The 25,766-nt window shown below is 47.0% G+C and overlaps 1 protein-coding gene across 3 annotated transcripts in view; it reads left to right on the top strand.

Moving 5' to 3' along the window:
* Mlxip (MLX interacting protein) overlaps nucleotides 1–25,687 on the top strand; it is an 83,754-nt gene extending 58,067 nt beyond the window's left edge. Inside the window, exons 4-17 of one of the 3 annotated variants that reach the window (XM_008839338.3) lie at nucleotides 8,230–8,319; nucleotides 8,683–8,724; nucleotides 8,981–9,152; nucleotides 10,449–10,538; nucleotides 11,016–11,107; nucleotides 12,041–12,680; nucleotides 13,864–13,985; nucleotides 14,177–14,333; nucleotides 17,314–17,438; nucleotides 18,529–18,627; nucleotides 18,720–18,847; nucleotides 19,075–19,198; nucleotides 20,948–21,077; nucleotides 21,654–25,687. In XM_008839338.3, coding sequence (XP_008837560.1) covers nucleotides 8,230–8,319; nucleotides 8,683–8,724; nucleotides 8,981–9,152; nucleotides 10,449–10,538; nucleotides 11,016–11,107; nucleotides 12,041–12,680; nucleotides 13,864–13,985; nucleotides 14,177–14,333; nucleotides 17,314–17,438; nucleotides 18,529–18,627; nucleotides 18,720–18,847; nucleotides 19,075–19,198; nucleotides 20,948–21,077; nucleotides 21,654–21,775 — 2,133 coding nt within the window. In that variant the 3' untranslated portion in view covers nucleotides 21,776–25,687. Of the gene's footprint in view, nucleotides 1–8,229; nucleotides 8,320–8,682; nucleotides 8,725–8,980; nucleotides 9,153–10,448; nucleotides 10,539–11,015; nucleotides 11,108–12,040; nucleotides 12,681–13,863; nucleotides 13,986–14,125; nucleotides 14,334–17,313; nucleotides 17,439–18,528; nucleotides 18,628–18,719; nucleotides 18,848–19,074; nucleotides 19,199–20,947; nucleotides 21,078–21,653 lie in introns of all 3 variants that reach the window. The other 2 variants (XM_017799717.2, XM_008839337.3) reach the window with 2 other exon arrangements.
* Nucleotides 25,688–25,766: the final 79 nt, after the last annotated feature.

The following is a 25,766-nucleotide window of genomic DNA, read 5'->3' as shown; positions in this document are numbered from 1 at the left end:
ATTGTGAAGAGGAGTGTTTCCATGTGATCTTTCTCTGATTGCTCGTTATTAGTATATAGAAAGGCTACAGACTTTTTTAGGTTAATTTTGTAACCTGCCACTTTACTTTTCTGGTGGAATTTTTGATGTCTCTTAGATATAATATCATACCATCTGCAAAAAGGGATAATTTGATCTCTTCTTTTCCAATTATTATTCCTTTAATTTCCTTCTCTTGTCTTTCCTTCTCCTGCCTTATTGCTCTAGCAAGAGTTTCAAGCACTATGTTGAAAAGAAGTGGAGATAGTGGATAACCTTGCCTGGTTCCTGATTTTAATGGGAATGCTTCCAGTTTTTCTCCATTTAGAATGATGTTGGCTGTGGGTTTATTGTGTATGGCTTTAATTGTGTTGAGGTATATTTCCTTCAGTCCAATTCCTTCTAGGACTTTGAACATAAATGCATGTTGAATTTTGTCAAAGGTCTTCTCTGCACTTGTTTAAATGGCCATGTGGTTCTTGTCTTTGTGTCCATTTATATGATTTATGATGTTTATTGAGTTACATATATTGAACCATCCCTGTGTCTCTAGGATAAAGCCAATTTGATTATGGTGGATGATCTTTTTGTTATGTGTCTGTGTGTGATTTGCAAGTATCTTGTTGAGAATTTTTGCATCTATGTTCATTAAGGATATTGGGCTATAGTTTTCTTTTTTGTTGTATCTTTACATGGCTTTGGTATTAGAGTGATGCTGGCTTCATAGAAGGAATTTGGGACTTCTCCTTCCATTTCTATCTTTTTCAATAAATTAAGTAGATCTTTAAATGTCTGATAGAATTCTACTGTAAATCCATCTGGTCCTGGGTTTGTTTTAGTTGGGGGGTTTAATATTACTGTTTCAATTTTTTGTGTGTTATGGGTTTGTTTAAGCTATTAATCTCTTATTGGTTTAGTTTTGGTAGTTCCCATGCCTTTAGATATTCATACATTTCTTTTAGGTTTTCAAATTTAGTAGCATATAGGTTTTTGTTTTTGGTTTTTTGGTCTTTTTGAGACAGGGTCTCCCTGTAGCCCCAGCTGTCCTGGAACTCACTGTGTCAACCAGGCTGGCCTTGAACTCATAGAGATCCGCCTGCCTCTGCCTCCCAAGTGCTCAGATTAAAGGTGTGTGCTGCCACGCCCGGCTTAATGTTATTTTTTCTCTGTGATTTTGACATGTGAATTTCTTTTGTAGTTTCTGATTCTTGTGTGAGACTCAAGCCTTTAAGTTTAGGTCTGCTTCTCTTTTTGAACTTTATGTGTCTTTGTGGTTTACTTTTTGGGCACGAAAAGCTGGTTCCTCTAAGCTTCTAGTTCTCTCTTTTGATTTTATATTGGAGTGGCCAGATTGCTTTTGTCTTCAGGAGTTCCCACAGAAGCCCAAGTCAGATGAGGATCAGATGTTCTCAGTCTTTCTCCTAAGGTCTGGATCCCTCCAGGAAAGATTTTGGCCTCAGGAATTTGGGGGTTGGACTGGCCTGGGAGCAGGGCCCAGGAAAGATGCTGGTCTAGGGCAGCTAGTGCCACCCAGAGATGCAAAGGGAGATGCTGGCGGGAAGAAGCCCCAAGGGCTTCTGGGGACTACACTGAGGAACTGGGCTGGTCTGGATGCAAAGGATCAGGAAGCAGAAAGGTCAGCCCCAGGTCCAGGAAAGAGGCTGGCCGGTTGTGCAGCCCAGGGAAGCAGAGGGAGGTGAGAGCAGGACCAGGCCCCGAGGGCTCCTAGAGGAGAGGCTGGTTGGTTGTGCAGACCAGGGAAGTAGAGGGAGGTGAGGGCGGGCCCGGCCCAGAGGGCACCTGGGGACCCCAGAAGGAACTGGGTTGGTCCGGATGCAAAGGATCTGGAAGCAGTGGTGGTTTCCCTGGTGCCTGGGGCGCCAAGGCAAGGAATGGGACAGGTCCCAGGCCTGGAGAGGGGCCTGCCATTTGTGGAGGCCCAGGGAAGCAGAGGGCTGCCTTCATTTTTGAAAGAACAACTGGCAAAGGGCCAGGTTCTACAGGAGAGACTGCTGAGAAGAGGGGAGACTGCGCTGTGCAGGAAGGAATAGCGGCCTCTAACAATCCCTAGTCTCTGGAGATTCTATCTTTAGATAGGCCACATGGGGCCTCATTCTCTACTTTCACTTAAAATTGCTGTTCTTAGGGGCATCAGGGAGGAAGACTGCTCTTTTTTTTTTTCTTTTTCTTTTTTTTAATTATTTTTTGGTGATTTTGAGACAGGGTCTCCCTGTAGTCTTGGCTGGCCTGGAACTCACTATGTAGACCAGGCCGGCCTGGAACTCACAGATCCGCCTGTCTGCCTCCTGAGTGCTGGGATTAAAGGTGTGCACCACCACCACATAAGCAGTTATAAAGAAGGCTGGGGATTCAGCTCAGTAGAAGAGCACTTGCCTAGTATAGGCATGCTCAACGTTCTATCCCCAGTACCAGAAACAATCCCCCCCCCTCAAAAAAATGTTAAAGAGAACTCAATATTCTTTGGGTAGAGGGTTATATCTCAGTCCATAGAGTACTTCCCTAGCATGCACAAAACATAAATTGGACTTGGTGTCAAACACCTATTATCTCAGCACTTGGCAATTAAGAGTTCTTGGTCATTCTCAGCTACATAGGGCGTTTGAGTCTAGCCTGAGTCATATGAGACTCTGTCTCAGAAAAAGGGAGGAGAAGAATTCTTCAGATAGGAAATAAAAAGAAGTTAAAGAAAGAATATATTGGGGCTGGAGAGATGGCACAGTGGTTAAGAGCACTAGCTGCTCTTGGAGAGGACCATGGTTAAGAGCACTAGCTGCTCTTGGAGAGGACCAGGGTTCGATTCCCAGCACCCACATGGTGGCTAACAACCATCTGTAACTCCAGTTCCCAGGAATCTGATGCCCACTTCTGACCTCCAAGGGCACTGAATGACCCATAGGTGCACTTACATACATGCAGGCAGTGCACTCATACACATTAAATAAAATACTTGAAAAGAAAGAATATTTTTATTTTTAGTGTATTTTATTACTGTAGTTTGGGGGATAGAATGCAGAGCCTCTTGCGTGCTAGGCAAGTAAATTTTTTTTTTTTTTGGTCTTTTTGAGACAGGGTCTCCCTGTAGCCCCAGCTGTCTTGGAACTCACTATGTAGACCAGGCTGGCCTTGAACTCACAGAGATCCGCCTGCCTCTGCTTCCTGAGTGCTGGGATTAAAGGCATGTGCCACCACGCCCGGCCCTGGCAAGTAAAATTTTTAAAAACTTTTATATTATTATTATTTTTTTATTTTATTTTTTTTTGGTCTTTTTGAGACAGGGTCTCCCTGTAGCCCCAACTGTCCTGGAACTCACTGTGTAGACCAGGCTGGCCTTGAACTCACAAAGATCCGCCTGCCTCTGCCTCCCAGGTGCTGGGATTAAAGGCATGTGCCACCACGCCCAACTCACAATAGTATTTTTAATATATTTATGCTAACTTTATTTTTTAATTAAAAAGTTTTTTGAGACAGAGTCTTATGTAGTCCAGACTGACCTTGAATTTGCTGTATAGCTGAGGATGGGCTCCACCTCTTAAGTGCTGGGTTTATAGGCACATGCCACCCTACCCACCCATTATACCAATTTTTATTTTTATTATTTTTTTAAATTTTATTATTTTTATTTTTATGTATATATGTGTATTGCCTGCATGTAGGTAAGCGCACCTGTGTTGTGCAGTGCCTGCGGAGGTCAGAAGAGGCTGTCGGATCCCCTGGGAGTGGAGTTATGGACAGTTGTTAGCTGCCATGTGGGTGCTGGGATTCAAACCCAGGTCTTCTGCAAGAACAACCAGTGTTCTTATCTGCTGAGCCATCTCTCCAGCCCCTATTTTTATTTTTTTATTTCATTTATTTTATTTACTTTTTGGTCTTTTTTTTTTTTGTTTTTTTTGTTTTTTTAAATGTCTGTGAGTGTATTGCCTGCATGTAAGTTAGTGCGCCCGTGTCATGCAATACTGTAGAGGCCAGAAGAGGGCTTTGGATTCCCCTGGAACTGGAGTTAAGGATGGTTTGTAGCCGCCATGTGGGTGCTGAGAATCAAACCCCGGTCCTCTCCAAGAGCAGTCAGTGCTCTTAACTGCTGAGCCATCTCCCCAGCCCCACTTTTTGGTCTTTTTGTGGGATGGTAGCCCCAGCTGGCTTGGGACTCACTATGTAGACCAGGCTGGCCTCACTCACAGAGATCCGCCTACCTGTGCCTCCCAAGTGCTGGGACTAAAGGCATACACCACCATGCCCGGCTTTTATTTTTATTTTTGTTCTTTGCCTTTTTGAGACAGGGTCTCCCTGTAGTGAGGCTGGCCTGGAACTCACAGAGCTCTGCCTGCCTGTGCCTTCCAAGGGCTGGGATTAAAGGCATACATCACCACGCCCAGCCTATACTAATTTTTTAAAGGTTTATTTTACTTTAACTATGCCTATGTGTGTGTGGAGGGGGATGTAATATGCATGTGAGTGCTTGAGAAGGCCAGAGGTGTCAGATTCCCTGAAACTGCAGTCCCAGGTAGTTGTGAGTCAGATTGTGAGCTGCCTAACATAGGTGCTGGAAATTGAACTCGCATCCTCCTTCCACCAGAGCAGTATGCACTCTTAATCCCTGAGCCATCTCTCTACCCCCTTTCCCCAATTATACTGATTTTTTAAAAGTGTACCTATGACTATGCATGTACAAGAGATATCCAGAAGGATATACGGGAGTTGGGGGGGTGGAGAGATGGCTCAGTGGTTAAAGGTGTTTACTGCTCTTCTAGAGGACGTGAGTTTGATTCCCAGTACCCATGTTGGGTGACTAACAATTGCCTGTAGCTCCAGGGGAGCTAATGCCCCCCTTACCACCTTGGTACTGTACTCATGTGGCACACACATACACATAAATAAAAAATAAAAATAAGAGGCAGAGGCAGGAGGATCTCTGTGAGATCAAGGCCAGCTTGGTCTACATAGTAAGTTCCAGGCCATCTGTGGCTACAGGGAGACTCTGTCTCAAAAAAAACAAAAATTAAAAATAAATCTCTTTTAAGAAATAGGTTTAGCCGGTCTCAGTGGCGCACACCTTTAATCCCAGCACTTAAGAAGCAGAAGCAGGGGATCTTTGTGAGTTCCAGGCCAACTTGGTCTACATAGTGAATTCCAGGCCAGCTGGGGCTACAGGGAGACCCTCAAAAAGACAATCAATCAATCAATCAATCAATCAATCAATCAATGGACATACAGAAATCGTTCAATGATAGAGGGTCCTTCTGGAAAGTGGGGTAAAGCAGGATGCCATACAAGAAGGAGAAATTTTTTATTTTCTTTTAACTTTGTGTGTGTGTCTGTGTGTATGCATATGCACACACACAGGCACTTACTTACTCATGTGCCATTGTACACATGTGGAGGTCAGAAGACAACTTTCAGGAGTTCTCTCTTTCCACCTTGTTGAGGCAGTCTATCTTACTTCTGCTGTTGTGTGTACCCCGGGCTAGCTGACCCAAAAGTTTTTAAACTACTCTCCTGCCTGCCTTCCATCTCACCGTAGGAGTTCTAGTGTTCTAGATATGTTCCACTACATCTACCTTTTTCAGTGTGTGTTCCAGAGATCACACTGAAGTCATCAAGCTTTGTGCAGCAAGTGCTTTTACCTGCTGAATTGTCTCACTGGCCCAGGGAAACTTTCTATTTTATAACCTGCATTTGTTAAAGATTTATTTTATTTTTATTTATGTGTATTGTGTGTCTGTATGTATGGGTTTTCCACATGTACACAGGTGATTGCAGAGGCCAGAAGAGTACACTGACTCTCCTGGAGCTGGAGTAATAAGTGGTTGTGAGCTGCCTGATGTGGGTGCTTGGGAATGAACTTGGGTCCTCTGGAAGACCAGCAAGAGCTCTAACCACTGCCTTCCTTCCTTTGCCTTGTTTTAGTTTTATCCAAGCATAGCCTGCTGTTCTGACTGTTTTAGTCAGGATTCTCTACGGAACAGAACTGATAAAATGAATATATACACTGAAAAAATTTATTAATAAGCTTACTTTGAAATAGTAGCAATAGCTGAACACACCTGAGAAACCAAGAACCCAGTAGTTGCTCAGTCCATAGGACTGGGTGCCTCAGAAGCCCCATTTTGATGCTGAAAACCAAAGGGTCCTGGAGAGCCACTGGCCCTTAGTCAGCAATAATGGGAAATGCTGGTTTGTCAGCAAATAAGCAAAATCTTCCTTCTGCCATGCTGCTTTTATCTGAGGTGCTGCCCACATTTGGGATGATTCGTCCCACCTTAGTGAAGGCAATTAAGACAACTCAAGTGAGGCTTCCTGCTTACATGATTCTAATTCGTAGCAAGTTACCATTAAAACTAAGCATCACATGATGCAAAAAAAGATGGAAGTACCCTAACAGAACATCTTTGAAACTCTTGGATATAATCTAGTATTTAATCTAGTATTAGACAGTATCAGGAAATGTCATTTAAGGTATGTGGTAATTTGTTTTTAGTTTTTTGTTTTATTTTTTTTCTTTAATACAGTCTTACTGTATAGCCTTGCCTGACCTGGAACTTGCTATATAGACCAGGCTGCCCTCAAACTTATCACAGCCCTCCTGTCTCTGCTTCCTAAATGCTGGGACTATCAGCATACACCAACCACTCCTGGTGGTAATTTTTAAGTATTTGTTTTACTTTTATGTTATGTGTATATATATCTGTGCCTATGTGTATAGTATATTCATGCATACAGTGTCTGTGGTGGTCAGAAGAGGGCCTCAGATCCCCTAGAACTGGAGTTAAGGGCAGTTGTTAGCCTCCATGTAAGTGCTGGGAACTGAACCTGGGTCCTCTGCAAGAGCAGCCAATGCTCTTAACTGCTGAGCTATCTCTCTAGCCCCCAGTTTTTAATTTTTATTTTTAGATCCGAGATCTGCCTCCCAAATGCTAGGACTTAAAGGTATGTACCACCACATCTGACCGCCCCTAGTTTGTTTTTTTTTTTTTTTTTTTTTTTTTTTTTTTTTAATGAGCCTTCACTGTTTCAGATACACAACAGTGTTCGGAGGTGACTTGAGACTTGAGGTTTAAGCTAGAGTTAGCTATCAGGCAGAATGGATTCCCTGTCATGGGAGTCTCTTAAGACATCTGGAAGGCATTGATCTTGGCACAAGAAAAGGGTAGATGTGAAGCAACAGATTCTCTCTGAAACTTCTGTGGCTGTCTATTCATTTTCACTCTTTGAGAACATGGCAGATGCTACTGGAAAAGGGCATTTATGGGCCACCTGTGAGTTTCCTTAACATTCTTGTACAAGGAAGAAGTAGCTCTCTGCCTCCTCCATGTCTGACTGCTATAGGCTTACCTTGTGCCCAATGCAGGGCCAACTTCGTGAGTATTAAAATGAAGATAACATTTTTACTCTTTTTTTCTTTGAGACAGGGTCTCCCTGTAGCCCCAGCTGGCCTGGAACTCACTATGTAGACCAGGCTGGCCTTGAACTCCTGCCTGCCTCTGCCTCCTGAGTGCTGGGATTAAAGGCATGCACTACCATGCCTAGCTTACTTTTAAAAAAAAAAATAAGTCTTTTGCCTGTATGTGTGTAAGTGCACTTGTGTATGCATGGCCAAGAGGACCAGAAGAGTTTGTTGGATCCCCTGAAACTGGAGTTACACATGGTTATTAGCAACCATGTGGGTGCTGGGAACCAAACCCGGGTCATCTTTAAGAGTAGCCTGTGCTCTTAACTGCTGAGACATCTCTCCAGCCCCTGAAGATGCATTTTTAGTCAGAGTTCAAGTTGTAACCCAGAAGGATGAGTGCTCAGTGAGGGAAGTTGTAGCTATGCAAGCAGCATTGGGATATAAGATTTTCTGAGCACGGAGCCTGAGGCTACTTCAAGTGTTGAATATTTGGTGTTCCTGGGCTAGGGGGGTTTTGGGTTTTCAAAAAAGATTTATTTTACTTTTAATTATATCCATGTGTCTATGTGTAGGTATGTGCATATTAGTATGAGTACCCATGGAGGCCAGAAGAAGGCATTGGATCCCCTGGAGCTGGAGTTACAGGCAGTTGTGAGCAGTTTTATATGGGTTCTAGAAATTGAACTCAAGTCCTCTGCAAGAGCAGTATGTTCTCTTAACTGCTGAGCACTCACTCCAGCTCCCATGGGTTGAGTTTTGATGGTCATCCAGACCTGCTTTTCATCTTGGCCTCTTGGTTGTAGGCAATCACCACAGAGGGCAAATACTGGAAAAGTCGCATTGAGATCGTGATCCGGGAGTATCACAAATGGAGAACCTACTTCAAGAAAAGGGTATGCATCGGTGAGGGTTCTCAAAAGAACATGTTCTGGAAAGCTCCTGGGGGCTGGGGATAAAGGCTGTGTTCAAAATGTAGCCTAAGGCCCTAGGCTTCATAGCTCCTCACCAGTCATGAATCTTGGAGAGGGAAAGCTGGACTCAACATTTTACCCCCAAGCAGTTTCCTCATCTGTAAGCAGGACTGTTTCTATGTGCCCATATCCTGGGGATGGCAGCCAGCAGGATCCCATTCTGCACCTGCTTCCCAAAGAGTGAAGGTCTGGGTCTTTCCAGAGCATTCACTCACATGTAGGGAGGTAAAATTGCCCCTCCCAGAGCTCTTGGTGACTACTTCATCTTGCTCCCTTTGCCCACAGCTACAGCAGCACAAGGATGAGGACCTCTCCAGCCTGGCCCAGGTGAGTGAGGTTGAGTGCCCTGCCTTGACAAGATGCAGCAGTGGCTTGTGTCCCTCTTTCCTCCTCTCTCAAGAGTTCTGAAGTGAAATTCCAGATATAGGGCCAAGGAAGAAGACACACTGTATTCGGGGGCTGGAGGGAATTGCCTTTGCCTTCTTGCCTCATTTTCATGAATTAGCCCTTGATGAGTACTAGGACTGAGGATTCTAAATTCCATTGCTGCCTGTTGATTCTTCTTGCCTTCTGTTGGTGGTAGGATGATGACATGCTTTTTTGGCACAAACATGGGGATGGCTGGAAGACCCCAGTCCCCATGGAGGAGGACTCACTGCTGGACACAGACATGCTCATGTCAGAATTCAGTGACACCCTCTTCTCCACACTTTCTTCACACCAACCTGTGGCGTGGCCCAACCCGCGGGAAATAGGTAACTGATTCTCTGATCTTGGACAACTGACTTTCATTAATGTGAGGCTTCCTCTAGGCCAGACTTTGCTCCAGAGCACCTCTAGGCTGCTTTGTGTCACTCATCTAGGCTAGATGGGGATGAGAAGGATTGGCCAACCAACCTCATTCATTATGTGAGGGTCATGTGTGAGGACTAGAAATGGAGCCTTACTTGGGTGGTTCTTGTTTTCTTGGTCCCACTGTGAGAAAGCAACAGGGCTCTGGTCTGAACCTATCTATTTATTGGTTATTTTTATTTTATTTAATGTGTGAGTGTATTGCCTGCATATGAGTAAGTGCACCCATGTCATGCAGTGCCCCCAGAGGATGGAAGAAGGCATTGGATCCCCTGGAACTGGAGTTATAGACAGTTGTTAGCCACCATGTAGGTGCTAGGAATCAAACCTGGGTCCTCTACAAGAGCAGTTAGTGCTCTTAACCACTGAACAATCTTTCCAGTCCCATTTATTTATTTATTTATTTATTTTTATTTTTTGTTGTTTTTTTGGTTGTTGTTTTTGTTTGTTTGTTTTGAGACAGAGTCTCCCTGTAGCCCCAGCTGTCCTGGAACTCACTATGTAGACCAGGCTGGCCTTGAACTCACAGAGATCCACCTGCCTCTGCCTCCCAAGTTCTGGGATTAAAGGTATGCGCCACCACACCCGGCTTATTTTATTACTTTTATGGTCTGAACCCATTTTATATTTCTGATACTGTCACCTTAGTGTCAGTGCCTAAGCCTAGGGTGGAGGGCAAACACTCCTGTGTGCTCTTCCACCTGCAGGCCTTCAGTCTTCTAGTTCCTCAGGGAAGAGCCTGCAGCTGAAAAATAAGAGCAGGGTGGGCTGTGGTGGTGTATGCCTTTTTTCCCTGCGCTCCTCTCTGTGAGTTCAAGGCCAGCTCCCCAGCTGCAGGGAGACCCTGTTTCAAAAAGACCAAAAAAAGAAAAAAGAAGGAAAGAAAGAAGAAGAAGAGCAGGAATGAAAGATTGTAAGAATATAGAGTAGGTAAGGGGCAGGGGCAGCTGAGCTGTTCATTGCTTCTTGGGGATGTCTTTTCACTGCCTTTCTTTCCTGCCTTCTGAGGGTAGAGAGACTGTATCTGTATCTGAGAATGGCTACAGACCCCCAAGAATATAGACATCCCAGCCAGCTACTATAGTTAGAAGACTAGAATGGGTAGGGCCAAGAAGATCTGTTCCAGGGCCTTTACATGCTCCTATAACCTTATTTGGGAAGGTGAAGTCATTTCTCTGTCTCACTTTTAATTCTTGCAGCACATCTAGAAAATGCAGACATGATCCAGCCAGGACTGATTCCTTTGCAACCCAATCTGGACTTCATGGACACCTTTGAACCTTTCCAAGGTAAGGCCAGAGGGTATCAGACTGTTTGCCCCCTTTTATAGAGGACAGTTAGGGTGGGTATAGAGGAGGACTTAAAAGTTTTCAAAATTGAAAATTTATTTTGGTAGCACCTACAAGGCCTGGAAATTTTTTCTGGGACATTGTCTGGAAGGAAATTGGCATTCCCAGAATGCTTTTTTCCTACTGGGAGCCTCAGCTTGGTCCTGACTATAAGCAGTTCCTCCTTCAGGCAGCAGAAGGCACTATGACACAGCCACTCCCCAGTAAAGTCCTACAGTTAGGTCATTCCCTTGAATACTGCTAAAACTGGTGGTTTCAATCAGATTCCTCTTTCAACAGAGAAAGTTACCTTGGGGTTGGGAGAGGGATGCCTTCTGAACCATGGCATCCCTTGGGTAGGGTGGGGTCCAGAGCCCCATTTGTTTTTATCTTAATTCTAGGAAATGGTAAGCTCATGGAGTTCTTTTCTTTTTTTAGATCTCTTCTCTTCTAGCCGATCCATTTTTGGCTCCATGATGCCCGCACCTACATCAGTACCCACCCCAGATCCCAGCAGCCCACCTGCTCAGGTAGAGGAAGCTGGGGGGAGCAGACATGCTGTCATACTTTATAGCCAGAGGCAGACTCACAATGTGACCATGAATTGACAGCGCACATGCTGAGGGCATTGCTGGACCCAGTGCTGAGTGCACAAGAATATACAAAGGAATTATGGTGCTCTCTGAAAGCGTCCTCAGCCCACAGGAGGCGGGAGACTGCCAGCAAAGTTATTTTCTTACCTCAGGCCCCATGTGACCTTTGTGCAGTCAACTCTTTTCTAACCAGTTAGATAGGATTAATTACAGAAGAAAAACGTGGATTATTAATAAAAACAAGTTCTATGTATTGTTTTTACTTTTTACTTAGCAGTCAAAAGTTGGTTACAGGTGCTAGGGCTGAAGAGCCGAGTGACACACAGTTCTCTGCCCTGAGAGAGCACTCAAGCTGGTGCTGTATCCGGTTAGTCACTGGTAACCTGGTGCCTTCTCCACCTGGCTCAGAGTTCTGTGGAGACTGAGATCTGCACAGTTGATTCTTCATAGCTTTTCCATGCAAGAAGAGCTGGCCTGACTAGGAAGTTGATACCTGGCTATCCTGGGGGAGCCCCTGAGCAGCTGTGGCCTAGGCTACTTCTGCTCTGTAACAAAAGATGGCAGGGACTGTGGGGAGACCCTTCCCACCAGACTCTAGAAACTAGATATTCCCAGGCTGCTGTCCAGCTTTGTGGAGGCCACTATTTGAGCTCTGTGTTATCATTTGTTCCTAATCGAAACAAGACCCCTGATGTCACCCATGGAACACAGATCCATTTCTCCAACTCAGCAGTGTTAGGCCTGGAAGATGGCACTTCTATCCCTTGGTCCCTCAGTTCCAATATCCGAAGTTGGGCTTTGTTTTATGTAATGCTAAACAGTGGAGGTTAACTATCTGATCCTAGGTTTTCTTCTCTCTTCCTTTCTCAGGGGTCCATCCTACCAACTGAAGCTCTACCTACTGTGAGCCTGCCCAACAGCCTCATTGCATCTTCTGCAGCCCCCTCTCTACAGCCCACAGATGGGCAATGCTGTGAACGTACTTCCCAGACTGTGGACCCCTTTATCCAGGCTACAGACTTTGGTCCCTCTGAGCCACCACTGAGTGTCCCCCAGCCCTTCCTCCCTGTCTTCACCATGACCTTACTCTCCCCCAGTCCTGCCCCAGCTGCATTACCCTTAGTTCCTTCTGCCACTACTCTGAAACCCCCAACTTCACCAGCCTTCCTACAGCCTCAGAAATTCTCTGGAGTCAGCAAATCACCCCCTGTCATCACCCACACAGCCTCTGCTACCCTTACTCATGATGCTTCTGCCACTACCTTTAGCCAGAGTCAGGGCCTTGTGATCACAGCCCACCACCCAACCCCTTCCCCTTCCCCCTGTGGTCTGGCACTCTCACCTGTCCCCCAGCCACCAGCTGTTGGCCCTCCCCAACCTCATTTAACTTTTATACACCCCAAACCTGTGTCCTTGACTGGAGTGAGACCCAAGCAGCCCCCCAAGATAGTGCCTGCTCCCAAACCTGAGCCTGTGTCCTTGGTGTTGAAGAATGCTCACCTTGCCCCAGGTGAGTTGGGGTTATAGCCAGCCAAGACTCCCTAGGGAGGAATATTTCCCTGTCCCAGAAGCTTTCTTAAAGTCATGACCCCTACCTCTCCATTTAAATGGAACAGAAGCATCATGGATAGTTCATGTGTGTAGGCAACCTTATTTTCTTTCTTTCTTTTTTTTTTTTTTTTTTTTTTTTTGTCTTTTTGAGACAGGGTCTCAGCTGTCCTGGAACTCACTGTGTAGACCAGGCTGGCTTTGAACAAAGATCTGCCTGCCTCTGCCTCCCAAGTGCTGGGATTAAAGGCATGCACCACCATGCCCAGCTATTTTCTCATTTTTATCTTTAAAAAATTAGCTGGGTGTGGTGGTACAGACCTATAAACAACAACTAGGAGACTGAGGTAGGAAGATGTTGAGTTTGAGGCCAGCCTGAGCTACGTAGCAAGTATCAGATCAATCAGGGATATATAATTGGGCTGGTGAAATAGCTCAGTAGGTAAAGGTGCTTGCTGCCAGCCTGACAGCTTGAGTTCAACCCCTGGGATCCACATAATGGAGGAGAGGACTTACTTCAGCAAGTTGCTCCACAAGTGTGCCATGGCACATGCACATCTTCACACATACACATGCGCACACAAAATGAAAAAAATTTTTTTTTGGTCTTTTTGAGACAGGGTCTTCCTGTAGCGCCAGCTGTCCTGGAACTCGTTATGTAGACCAACCAGGCTGGCCTTGAACTCACAGAGATCCGTCTGCCTCTGTCTCCTGAGTGCTGGGATTAAAGGCATGCACCACCACGCCTGGCCCAAAATACTGTGTAGACCAGGCTGGCCTTGAACTCACAAAGGTTTGCCTGCCCCTGCCTCCCAAGTGCTGGGATTAAAGGCATGCGCCACCATGCCCAGCTCAAAATGAAATATTTTTAAAGGCTAAAATATAGAAATAAAAACAAGAATTAGTCTTAAGAACACAGTTTGAGAACACATGGTCATGGGCATCTCTTTCCAAGGCTATACTATGGTTCTTTCAAGTAAAAGATACAAAAAATATTTTAGATGTCCTTGTGGCTTTATCTTCCTGTTCCCTTGGTGAAGAGCTGGATGCCTTGCCATCAGAGAGGAGCATATGATGCTCTCTATCTTCGCAGCTTGGCCTCTACAGGGTCAGTCTCTTAGCTTTACCCTTTCCTCATCCTATAGCTGCCTTCTCAGGCCAACCACAAAAAGTCATCATGACGTCAGCCCCTCTGAAGAGAGAAGGGATGCTGGCATGTACTGTGTCCAAGTCCAGTGTGGTCATTGCACCTGCTAGCATCAACAGGGTAAGGAGAGCTGCCTGAGCACGCCCCTAGGGCCCTTATTCTCACAGAGTGGCCTGTGCTTGTGCAGCCATCACCCAGTATAACTGGTCTGGTCTATGTGTGTCAGCTGTAGGTGACCACTCTCCCCCATGTCACCACAGGCTGCTGGAGTCACAGAGTTCCACAGTGGCATCTCTCCCATGTCACCACAGGCTTCTGGAGTCACAGAGTTCCTCAGCCATAGCACAAGCAATCAGCCCACCCCCATCTCCCGGCTCTTCTCTTCAAGCACGGTACAAGACTCCCTGGTAAAGGGCGAGCAGGTCCCGCTGCATGGAGGCAGTCCCCAGGTCCCTCCTACAGGGTCCAGTGAGTATTCACCTGAGTGGGGCAGGTGGGAGTTCAGGGAAGTAAGCAGCCTGTGCTGGGTTGGGGAGGCCCTACTCACAGGCTCCCAGAATTGAGCCTGGGCCTGAAGAAAGCAGCCTGCTGATAACAAAGGCTGGGGACATGTTTTTTTGTGCAGCAGGATTACTGTGCAACACTAGCAGAGCAAGAACAGGAGGTGGCAGGTGTATCATGGCATGGGCAGCTAGTGTACTCAGGAAGCCACACTTTACTCAGATGGCTTGGCTCAGAGATGAATCTCAGCCTCAATTTGCACCTCTTATTACATGTTATCAGTGGCCACACAAGCTCCATAGCAGCCTGCCAATACACCTTAGGTGTTATTTTCAGAGACTATGAAAGATTTTAAACCTTTAGTCATTCTCAAGGCAGCTCCATACTCACATGTTAGACCCACTCATCTAGTAGGCCTGCTACCTCATACCATGTAGATGAAGACTTCTACCCTGGGATTTTCCCCCCATAGACACTCTACCTCCCTATGGTTGAGCCTTAGTTTCAAGCCTCACTGCCCATAGCAAGACCTATGCAATTACTGCCACAGCAATAAGGGATGCTACCATATGCCAGATAGGGAAAGGTGGCCATATTTGGATTCCTCCCCAACCCCAGATGCTCTACTCTTATGCTGTTCAGCCTCAGTTACATGATAGCCAGGACCATGCAGTCACTCCTTCCAAACTCATCTTTGGTTCTGTTGTTTTCTGTTCAGGTGCCAGTTATGTTATGTGACACTATTCCTGGGGAGATATTAACAAACATCTATTCATCTCACATAGGGAACTGACTACACAGATCAAAGTCAGAATACCACAAAAGTCCAACTTGGTGAACCAATGAGTTTTATTGGTTACTTACAAGAAAAGGATAAGGGGCTACTTACAGGAGCAGAAATCGCTCAAAGACAGCTGCATCACCAAAGCCCACCCCAGCATGGGTGACAGGTCACAAAAGCAGGAAACCTGAAATATACTGTACAACCTGTAGGCAGCTCCACAGATTGGAGAGTGTTTTCCAGGTAGCTTGTTGGTCTGAGCCTCTTCCCATCACAGCTCATCTGGTCTTAGTGTCCCTTTCAGCAGTCTTTAGGGCTTATATATGTTTGGAGAAGGAGGGGGAGGCCTAGTAAATCTGGGTAGTTTCAGGGATTTCATAAAGTTATTGAGTTGTTTACCTTCTGAACTTAGGGAGCTTTCCTTCCCTTTAGGATGGAATGTTTCACCTCTCTTTTTCCTGAGTCTTAACCAGTTTCCCTCCAAGATGGAATATCTTATCTTGGAGAAAATTGCTACACAACACAGTTCCAGCCAGAAAAAAAAGCTGAAGAGTTCTTGTTAAGCAGTCTGGAAAACTTGAGCCTGGGGTTGCTGTAGCCACAGAGCCAGCAGACTTGTCACAGCATCAGCACTATTTCCAAAGCACTGCAGACCTGGCTATTTCCATAGCTTACAACTGAGCAGGACAATACTAATTTTGCCCAGTGACATCTGTGGAGCCAGTGGGTCAGGGGCCAGGATCCTTATGCCATCAGTATCAAGCTGCAGGTAGAATTTGGACTCCTTCCAGTGCCATACTGAGGGGGAAATGGAAACAGTACACACATCTCGGGCAAGCACTCTGCCCCTGTCATGTACCCTCATCCCTTTTCTTACCTAAAATCACAGAATGGCTGCTCCTGAACTAATAATACCTGGGAAGACATGATTAAGGAGGGGTCTCCAGTTGAGAGGGATAATATTTGTCTAAGAGGTTTGAAGAATGGGACTCTTGCCAGGTGTGGTAGCACCCACCTTTAATCCGTGCTCTTAGAGAGCAGAGGCAGGTGAATTTCTGTGAGTCTAATGCCAACCTGATCTACATAGCGAGTTCCAGGTTCAGGGCTATATAGTAAGAGGGGAGTGGGGGGATGTGACTATTCAGTCTGAAAAAAGACTCAGGATCAGTCATGAGTCAAGTTCCCAAGATAATTCAGGGAAACAAACATAACCTAGCCTGTTATAAAACATGAAATTTAGAGCTGTGTACTAAAGCCTAACAATGTTTTGGGAAAAAATAATCTAGGAGAAAATAAATGAACTGATGCCATTTTTGTTAGAATAAGGTGGGACAAGCTAGAAAAGTTCTAAAGGGATCTAGGAAATGGTTCCCCAAAGAGACATCAGCAAGTAGAACGGGCTAGTGCAGTTTACAACAGTCTGTTCTATGTGGATCAAAAGGCGGTAGCACTTTCTACACATTTTCAGAGTGGATGAGATAAAAGAGAAAGTACGTGTTAGCATTTAAAGAACAAAATGAAACAGATACCAGTGTGCTATAAGCACATGGGTGAGTAAGAACTAGTGCCTTACAAACCCTGGCTGCCTTGAGGTGGCATTTTAAGGGACTAGGGTGGAGGTCCAACCTCCTCTTCAATCAGTTGTTGCCATTTGCTGAGGCCTGGGATGGGGTAGAGTTTAGGCCATATTGTACATCTACTTTGCCTGCCTTGGGCCTTGCCTCATAAACAGAGAACTCTGGGGGCTGGAGAGATGGCTCAGCAGTTAAGAACACTGGTTGTTCTTGCAGAAGACCTGGGTTTGAATCCCACATGGTGGTTAACAACTGTCCGTAACTCCAGTTCCAGGGGATCGGATGGCCTCTTCTGTCCTCCTCGGGCATTGCATGGCATGGGTACACTGACCTACGTGCAGGCTATACACACATACACATAAAATAAAAATAATAAATAAAATTTTTAAGAAACCAGAACTCCGCTTTGGGACCTGGGGCAGTGTTTTGTCTGGCATAGCTGTGGAAAGTTAAAAATGGATTTCCAAGCATAAAGGCTTGCTGGGAGCCCCTTTGGTTGGTGAGAACTGCTTTGGGACCATGACAGGGCAACCTTACTTCTTTCCTAGTCCCTTCCTTGGATTTTGCCCTGTTAAGAGTATTTTCTTTACAGGTCATGACTGCCCTAACTCAGGGCAAGCCTCTCCATGCCCATCAGAACAAAGCCCCAGTCCTCAGTCTCCCCAGAACAACTGCTCAGGGAAATGTACAGACCCAAAAAATGTGGCTGCATTAAAGGTATGACTTACCTCTCTTAGACCTTGATTCCCTTGGTGTGATGGGGTGGGAAAGACTGAAGATCAAGAAGCCTCTGGGACAGCTGTATCCTTCAGAAAGGAAAGCCATAGACCCAGCTGCTGTTGCAGCCCCGGAAATATTGAGATTAAATTGATTGCAACCATTTCCAATTCCACCAATAAACCTATGAGAGCTCTGGGTGGGCCCTCTGAGTCCAAGGGCCAATTCTGAGCCCTCATGATGTGTTAGAGGTACATGCAACCTCAGTCACACTAGTTGCGGGGAGGAGGTGGGACCAAAAGCCCTGGGTTGGAGAGGAGGGATGAGACTGGCTGCTAAGAGCCACAGCACATAGTGCTCCCTAGTCAGTGTACCTCATCCACTCCCTCCTGGAGCCTCTTGGAGGCTTTTAGCCTTTTGCCTCCCCTCCTGCATAGCTCTCTAGCCCTGGCTTTTTTTTTTGATATTTTATTATTTTTATTTTATGTGTATTGCCTCACCCATGTCGTGCATTGTCCGTGGAGGTCAGAGGAGGGTGTTGGATCCCCTGGAACTAGAGTTAAGCATGGTTGCTAACTACCATGTGGGTGCTGGGAATCAAACCAGCAGCCAGTATTCTTAACCACTGAGCCATCTCTCCAGCCCCCTTTTTTTGTTTGTGGGGTTTTTGTTTTGTTTTGGGGTTTTTTTTTTTTTTGTCTTTTTGAGACAGAGTCTCCCTGTAGCCCCAGCTGTCCTGGAAGTCACTATGTAGACCAGGCTAGCCTTGAACTCACAGAGATCCACCTGCCTCTGCCTCCCAAGTGCTGGGATTAAAGGCGTGAGCCACCATGTGAGACAGGGTCTCCCTGTAGCTCCAGCTGCCTGGAACTCACTCTATAGACGAGGCTGACCTCGAACTCAGAGGATCCGCCTCGTCTCTGTCTCCCGAAGGCTGGGATCAAAGGCATGCACCACCATGCCCAGCAGCCCTGGCTTTTCATAGACCCAAGGCACTAGTCTTCCTTTAGATGTTGGACTGGTAGTAAGGAGGGACAAGTTAATCACAAGGTTTGGCCTACATCACAGTGACTAGTTGATTCCCGAACAGAACCGGCAGAAGCACATCTCAGCTGAACAAAAAAGGCGCTTCAACATCAGGATGGGCTTTAACACCCTGAATAGTTTGATCTCCAATAATTCCAAGCAGGTAAGTTGGCTGAGAGTGTCAAGGTGGGGTAATAGCATATTTTTCCTGTGTGCTACTGGCCTGGTGGTACCTGAGTCACCTGCCCTCTGCAGACTAGCCATGCCATCACACTGCAGAAGACAATGGAGTACATCACCAAGCTGCAACAGGAGCGGATCCAGATGCAGGAGGAGGCCCGGAGGCTGAGGGAGGAGATTGAGGAACTCAACGCTACCATCATGTGAGGTTCTGGCCAGGTGCTCAGCCTTCCACATTCCCATGTCACAGAGGCAGGAGGACCCTTTGGGGCCTTTGCTGCTTCTGTTGCAGCAGTTTAGCATCTTGTCCTCACATAGGACTCTGTGTCTGGCTGTGACCCAGCAGTAGACCTGCTCTACCCATCAGGTTCCCCAGGGTCCTCCTTCCCCATCAGTTCCCTAAAGTATCCCCTGACTCCTGTTGTTTCAGCTCCTGCCAACAGCTGCTCCCTGCCACAGGAGTGCCTGTCAACTGCCGCCAGTTTGATCACATGAAAGACATGTTTGATGAATATGTGAAAAGCCGGATCCTACAGAATTGGAAATTCTGGATTGTATCTTTGGGTTTTCCTTGCTCTTTCTTCCCCAACTGAAACAGTAGACAGTACTCTTGGGCAGATCCAAAGAAAGATACTTTCCCATTCTTATCTCTGGTTTAAGACCGACAATGCTACTTTCTGTCTCGGGACAGAGGGCTCTGGACTGGCCCCAGGGGTTGGAGTGACTACAGGAAGGGCCAGGGAGGCTGATGGCTATCTGCTCTCCAGGTCCTTGGGAACCAAAGGCAGTGGTAGAGCCACCTGCAGAGGTGGTGAGGTAAGAAGGAGAGGACTTGTGACAGTCTGGCAGCCACCTTAGTCTCCACAGTGACAGAGAGTGTGAGCCCTACCGCTATGACAGGTAGAAACCAGGGCTTACTGAACTACTAAATGGTAAAGCCCCCATTTGGTGGTTTGAGGTTTTTGTGTTTTGGTTGTTGTTTTTGCGGTTTGTTTTTCTTGAGACAGGGTCTATGATGCCTAGGATGGTCTTGAATACTTGAGCTCCAGTGATCCTTCTGCCTAAGCCTCCTGAGTAGCTAGAGTCATAGTTTAAAACCAGTTACCTCAAACTTTTGTGTCTCCTTGTCTTGAGTATCATAATGAAACATGTCCACCCAGGTGCCGGGACCTGTCTTCAGGCCAAGGCTGCCCTGCTCTCCGCCTTGCAGACAGCAGCATGGCTTTTAGGGAATGTTCTGTCTAGCCACTCCCTAAAAACTCCTGCTGTGAGTAGACAGTTTGTGGGGCAGTCAGCCACAGCATGGGATCAGGGTCCATGAGTGGAAAGAGACAGGTATATAGAAAAAGAGGAACATGGCAAAGGAGCATGTGTGCCCCAGAGGACAGGTCTGTTTATATTTGTTTGCTTCTTTGATTTCTTTGAGATTGTCTCAATGTAGTCCAGCCTGGTCTGGAACTTGCTGTGTAGTATCGGCTACTATGCTGCCTCTGTTTCTCAGGTGCTCCGATTACAAGCTTACACTACTGTGCCTGCCTATCCATCTGTATTTTTTTCTAGTATCAAGGCTTCACACATATTGTCTGTTCAAGCACTCTGCCAATGAGCTGTATCTGACTCAGCTTAAGAGATGGCAGACATCACTCCTTTCCTTGCTTTCTTATCCTCTGGTCCTAATGCTGTCTCCTGCCATTAGTGGAGCCTGGTGGCATCTGGAATGGGTCAGGACTACTTCAGTAAAATGGCACATTCTTCATTACCTGGCCCAGATAGGTACTGTAGGCATCAGGATTCAAGAGAAACGTTCATGATGTCTCTACTGGGCCCCCCCTAAGATCCCTTGGGAGCTACGCAAGAAGAGGAGCTGACAGGGCTGTGTGCACACAAAAGTTGGGCTCCAACTTCAGACAGTACTTTTGCCTTTGAGTGTTGTGTGCCTCCCGTTCTTGCCAGCCTTCATGCTTCTTCTCTTACCACACAATTGTCTCCTCTGACCTATGGTTTTTTGTTCACATCATTGTGCTCACCCTATACCAAGCTAAAGAAACTTGTGTACCTGTGTCCTGCCTACTCAAAGGTCAGTCATAGTAAGAGAGCAAACCATTTAGTCTCATGAAAGGCATGCCTTTCCAAGCAATGACCAATCTTTTCCTCCCTCTTTCTGCTCAATTCTCTGTGGGCAATTACTTACGTTCATGAGGGAAGTTAACAGGCAAGTCAAGCTTGACAGCCTTTCCTTTCTTCATCTGCATGCTCCTTAGCCCTCTGCTGTGCTCACCTTTTCCTTAACCTCAGTTCTTCAGTTCAGCATGATCATCAAACCACTGTTTGAGTCCTTCAAGGGGATGGTGTCCACCAGCAGCTTGGAGGAATTTCACCGCACGGCGCTGTCCTGGCTAGACCAGCACTGCTCTCTGCCCATCCTCAGGCCAAGTGAGTGTGGGATAACAGAATCGGGGTCTTCGTGCTGGTCTGGGAGAAAAAAGCTGGACAGTGCTTAGCAAAGTCCAGACTCTACTACACAAAGCCAGACTGGCATTTCCAGAGGCATGAGGACAACACTATGAAAACACTATTTTCCTATAATCAGAAAAGCCACTGAGGGGCCAGCATGAGCTCCTCCCATCAGCGTGTCTGCCAGTCTGATCAAATCCAGCTTAAACTTAATGAACATTTACTATTTTCCAGGCTCCATTTTAGGTGAATTTGGTATTTTCTTGTTTAATTCCTATAATAATGAATAAATGTTATAGAAGTTCAATATTAAAGCAAGTGGAATATACTGGCAACAGGAATAGACTAGAATCCTTGGGCAATTTGCAGCTCCTGCTTGGAACTGCAGTCACAAAAGCAAGGTGTGAGACTGGATCTCAGCATGGGACCCCCATTGCTCTTCCCTGCAGATGAGCTCTAAGCATCATCCTTGATGCTCGGGAATCGCCATGTAGGGTGATTCTATACATCCTGGGTCTGTGTCCCAGACTGACTACTGCCTCCTGTGTCTTGCAGTGGTACTGAGTACCCTCCGGCAGCTGAGTACCACCACCTCCATCTTGACAGACCCATCCCAGCTGCCAGGGCAGGCATCAGAGGCTGTTACCAGGATTGGCAAGAGATCAGGGGAGTCCTAAGCTTAGCTGGCATGTGGATGATGCATGAAATGCCTGAAGATCCCTCCCTGCCTTTCCTGACGCACTGCCTTGGGGCTACACTCCATGCCACTGGCCCACTGCGCCTGTCAGGATGTCACGCTCAGGTCTGAAGCAGGTTTGGGGCCTGCCTGCAGCAATAGCCCATCTTGGGAACCCTTGCTGTGACCTCTCACCCAGTGACCTCAATCACAAGTCTCCCCTGCACTTGGGGTGGCCCAGAAAAAGGGAATCATCATTTCTTCTAGTCCTGTCCTACTCGAGGCCTGTCGGGGCCCTGGGCCAGTGGAACAGATGGGATAAGGAGACAAAGCCTGCTTTTACAGGTAGAATCATCCAGGGTCCCTCTGAGTTCTGTCTTGAGACTTAGAGACTTGTCTCCTGTCATATTCTTATCTACTTTTGTTGCTCTGGTAACCCCTGCACGACGATCTCTGGCCTCTGTAGTGGCAGGTGAAGCCTCTCTGTCTTTTGTGACTCTGACAGCACCTGACCTGGATGGATCTGGGCTACTGTTCTGACCTCCGCATAAAGCAAGACTGCCTTCCTCCCCAGTGTATTGGGGAGAGGGGGTTATGCCTTCAGAGACCCCTGAGCACACATGGAAAATGGTGTGGAGGCCAACTGGTCAGCACAGAAGCATGAGCAATGCAAAACTGCTGTTCTGGCTCAGAGACTCTCCAGGCAGTGTCTTGTCTATCATGTCTTAGTTCTACCTGGCATTGAGATTGCTGTTGCTGCCAGGGACTTGCCTAGGGCCTCCTCTGCCCGGGGCTATCTCAGCCTTGCCTCACAGCTGAGGCCCTTCTGTGCCTGTTCTCTACCTGCTTCCACTCGGCAGTCATGGGAGAGGCAGGTGCTCTCCAAGGTCGGTCTCGCCCTTGGCTCTAGCACTCAGAAGGCCACGCCACACTCCATGATGCTGCTGTCAGCCTGGTCTTTTTTGTTGTTTTTTTGAAGTTCAGCTGGGAGCTCCAAACCAGGACAGTTCTCAGACCAAAGATGTCACCACACTAAAAAAATCTGTCTCATCTGGCGCTAGGAGGAAGAAACAGAATGTTGACAGGCAGGACATCAAGGAATCAACCCTTGAAGCTGTTTCCAGGTCTCCAAGGTTAGATGGTAAAGGACTACACTCAGATTTGGACCAGTGGAGCTGGAGGGTAGGTGTCTGAAGGTTCAAGTGTCCCAGTGTATGTGACAGTTGGAAGGGACAGAGGAGGCAGCGGAGCACTGCCTGCTTGATCCTCGCCCTTTTCTTGGCAGCCTCTGTGAGGAGCTGCAGGTGGTAAGGCACTCTTCTCCAGCTCTCCCAGGAAGAATGCGCTTCTCTTTCTTGCTGTGACATCTAGAGCATGCAGTGGGCTTTTTCTTGGACTTTGTCCTCCTGGCCTCTCCTCACTGTGCTGCCTGTCCTGAGGGGACCATGTGAAAAGGAGAGCTCAGACAGCCTCCTGAAGTTCCATCCATTTGGAATCTCCTGTTGGTGCCTGAGGCCCGCCCTGGACTAAGTTGTTGGAGAACAGAGAAAGGGTAGGGGCAGCTGGCCACACCACTGCCTGCTGTGGGCCCCTGACCAGCTGCTTGCTCCCTTGAGTATTTCTGTTCTGTATGGGAATAGCTTGGTGGCCCCTCAGCCATCCTCAAAAACATGTTTACAGGTTGAAGGATGAGCACAAGGCACTAGGCTGGCCCTTGGAATTTCTACTGGGAACCACTGAAATTGGCCTTCAGAAGGTGAAGGCCACTGTGGTAAAAAGGAAAAAGGAAAAACTAGAATGCTGCTGAGGGCCTTGGGGAGCCCAGCCCAGCCCCTCCTACTCCTGTGCCTTGTGACACACAGGCCATATCATGGCCGGCCAGCCAGGACTCCTGGTTTTCTCTCCACCCTTGCTGGGGACTTCTTTTTAAAACTATGGAATATAAAATTGGCCTCTTGTTTCTCTGGCTACCTCTCTCTCGTGCTGAATTAGTTTCTTCATTCTGTTTCCTCAGATATTTAAGGCTATTAGGTTGTGTGAGACTAGAAGAGGGTGTGTGAGTACATGAGCATGTGCATGAGCTCTGTGTGTGTGTGTGTGTGTGTGTGTGTGTGTGTGTGTGTGTCCTGGTAGACTTTATTAGGTACGTGATTTGGTTTTGAAATAGACTCCTGTTCCTTTCTCTGGTGCTCACCATCACCGTGGCTGTGAGGCCACAATGCTTTAAAACCTCCAAGCATGATCGCTTCTCGCCCTGGAGATGCTCTTGTTTAGAATCTTGCCTGATAAATCTGGCCAGATAGAGGAGCCTGACCTTGACTTCTACCCTGGGCTCTGAGGTCAGTGTTTAAGAACAGCCAAACTGAGCCTCTCTGCCAGGGGTCTCCACTGAGTGATGACCACCACGTGACTGGGGTTTGTTTACATTCATTTTCACTCCTATTCTTGTCTCCACTCCCATACAAGAAACTTCAAAGTGTTGGCACTTTGGGGAACAAGAATATCATCCTAAAAGGATAAACCATAAGGCCACCTGGTAAAGCTCGGTGTTTCTGTGAAATCTTTGAGAACCATCAGTGTGTGTCTGCACGTTCTTTCATTATGAGTGGTGCCACAGGGGCAGGGAGCTCTGTCTGAGGGGACGCCTCAGAGACGATGGCTTGTTACACGCCAGCTGTCACCCTCAGGAGAGGCCAAGCCTGCTCTAGCGTTTTTTTACAGCAGGAGGGAAGGGGTTAGCTTTGAGACTCTGTGTTGGCAACACACTGGGTCTTGTGGAAGAGGCTGCAAGTGGTTGACCAGCACCATGCACTTGTGACCCAACCTAATCCTGTCTGTGTGCTCAAGACCTGACCCACTCTCTACCCCCTTTAGAGCCTTGTTCTGAAGGGCTCTGTGCTCTAGCTGAGAGTGCTGTCCGCTTTGATTCTTCAAAGACATTGTACCCAAACCCCAGATGGTCCCTGGGCTCCTAATCCTTTCTCACTAGAGTCCAGTAGAAGGTAGCCCCAGGCCTACCCATGGCCAACAGCCTCCCCAGGGTGGGTGGACTACTGTAGGCTGTAGTTGCCTGCTGGACCAGCTGCCCTCAGCTCAGGGCTCTTGTCACCCCTCCCCACTGTCAGAAATCCCTTTCTGTTCATCCTAACATGGCCCTGTAAGGGTCTCTGTTCTCTGAGGCCTCCCAACAGCCTGGGTGTATCGGGGCCTCTACCTTTTCTCTCTCAGAGCAGTGGCCTTTCCCTAGATACCTACCCTTCTTCCAAGGGAGTTCTGCCTATCAGATGAAACCCACCACTGTGTGTGAAACTTATTTTGTCAGTGTCTCGTTGTCCTATTGAGGGGTTTGTGGGCAGTGATAATGAATAGCCACCTAGAATGCCAGCGCTAAGAGAATGTGAATTTGGACTTAGTCTCTTTGATGCCACAACATCAGTAGACTCTCCATATCTGCACATGTCTAAAAGGAGAGGGGGCAGTGAGGTTGGGATGGCAGATGCCCATGGCATATTTGAGGCTTGTCCCTTCAGTAGGCACCTTAACCAGGATCTGCTTGGCAGGTTTTTGGTGGTTTTATTTTCAGACAGGGTCTTACGGTGTAGCCCTGGCTGGCCTGGAACTTGTTATATAGACCAGGCTGGCCTCAAACTTACAGAAATCCCTCCCAAGTACAGGGATTAAAGACCTGCACCACTGTGCCCAGCCTACTTGGCAGGTTTTGTGATATTGGGGCCTGTGGGCAGTGATGGGAGACCAGGAATGTAGGAGGAACCTTAAAAAGGAACCGCACCCCAGTGCCTCCTCAAACTACAGAAAAAGTGGCCAGTCACCAGCTCTTTTGGAGGACTGGACCTTTCCCTGCTCACTATATAGGAGTGTCTGCTTGTATGCTTGTCAGAGCATGAAGACTCAACCTTCGGGAAAGAAAAGGGAACTTTCCACAGTGAGAGAGAGAGAGAGAGAGAGAGAGAGAGAGAGAGAGGGAGGGAGGG

Source organism: Nannospalax galili, unplaced genomic scaffold (assembly GCF_000622305.1).
Source record: "Nannospalax galili isolate Female #2095 unplaced genomic scaffold, S.galili_v1.0 scaffold218, whole genome shotgun sequence".
Lineage (NCBI taxonomy): Eukaryota > Metazoa > Chordata > Mammalia > Rodentia > Spalacidae > Nannospalax > Nannospalax galili.
The sequence above is the reverse complement of the archived record's forward strand: the minus strand, read 5'-3'. Positions and strand labels throughout refer to the sequence as shown.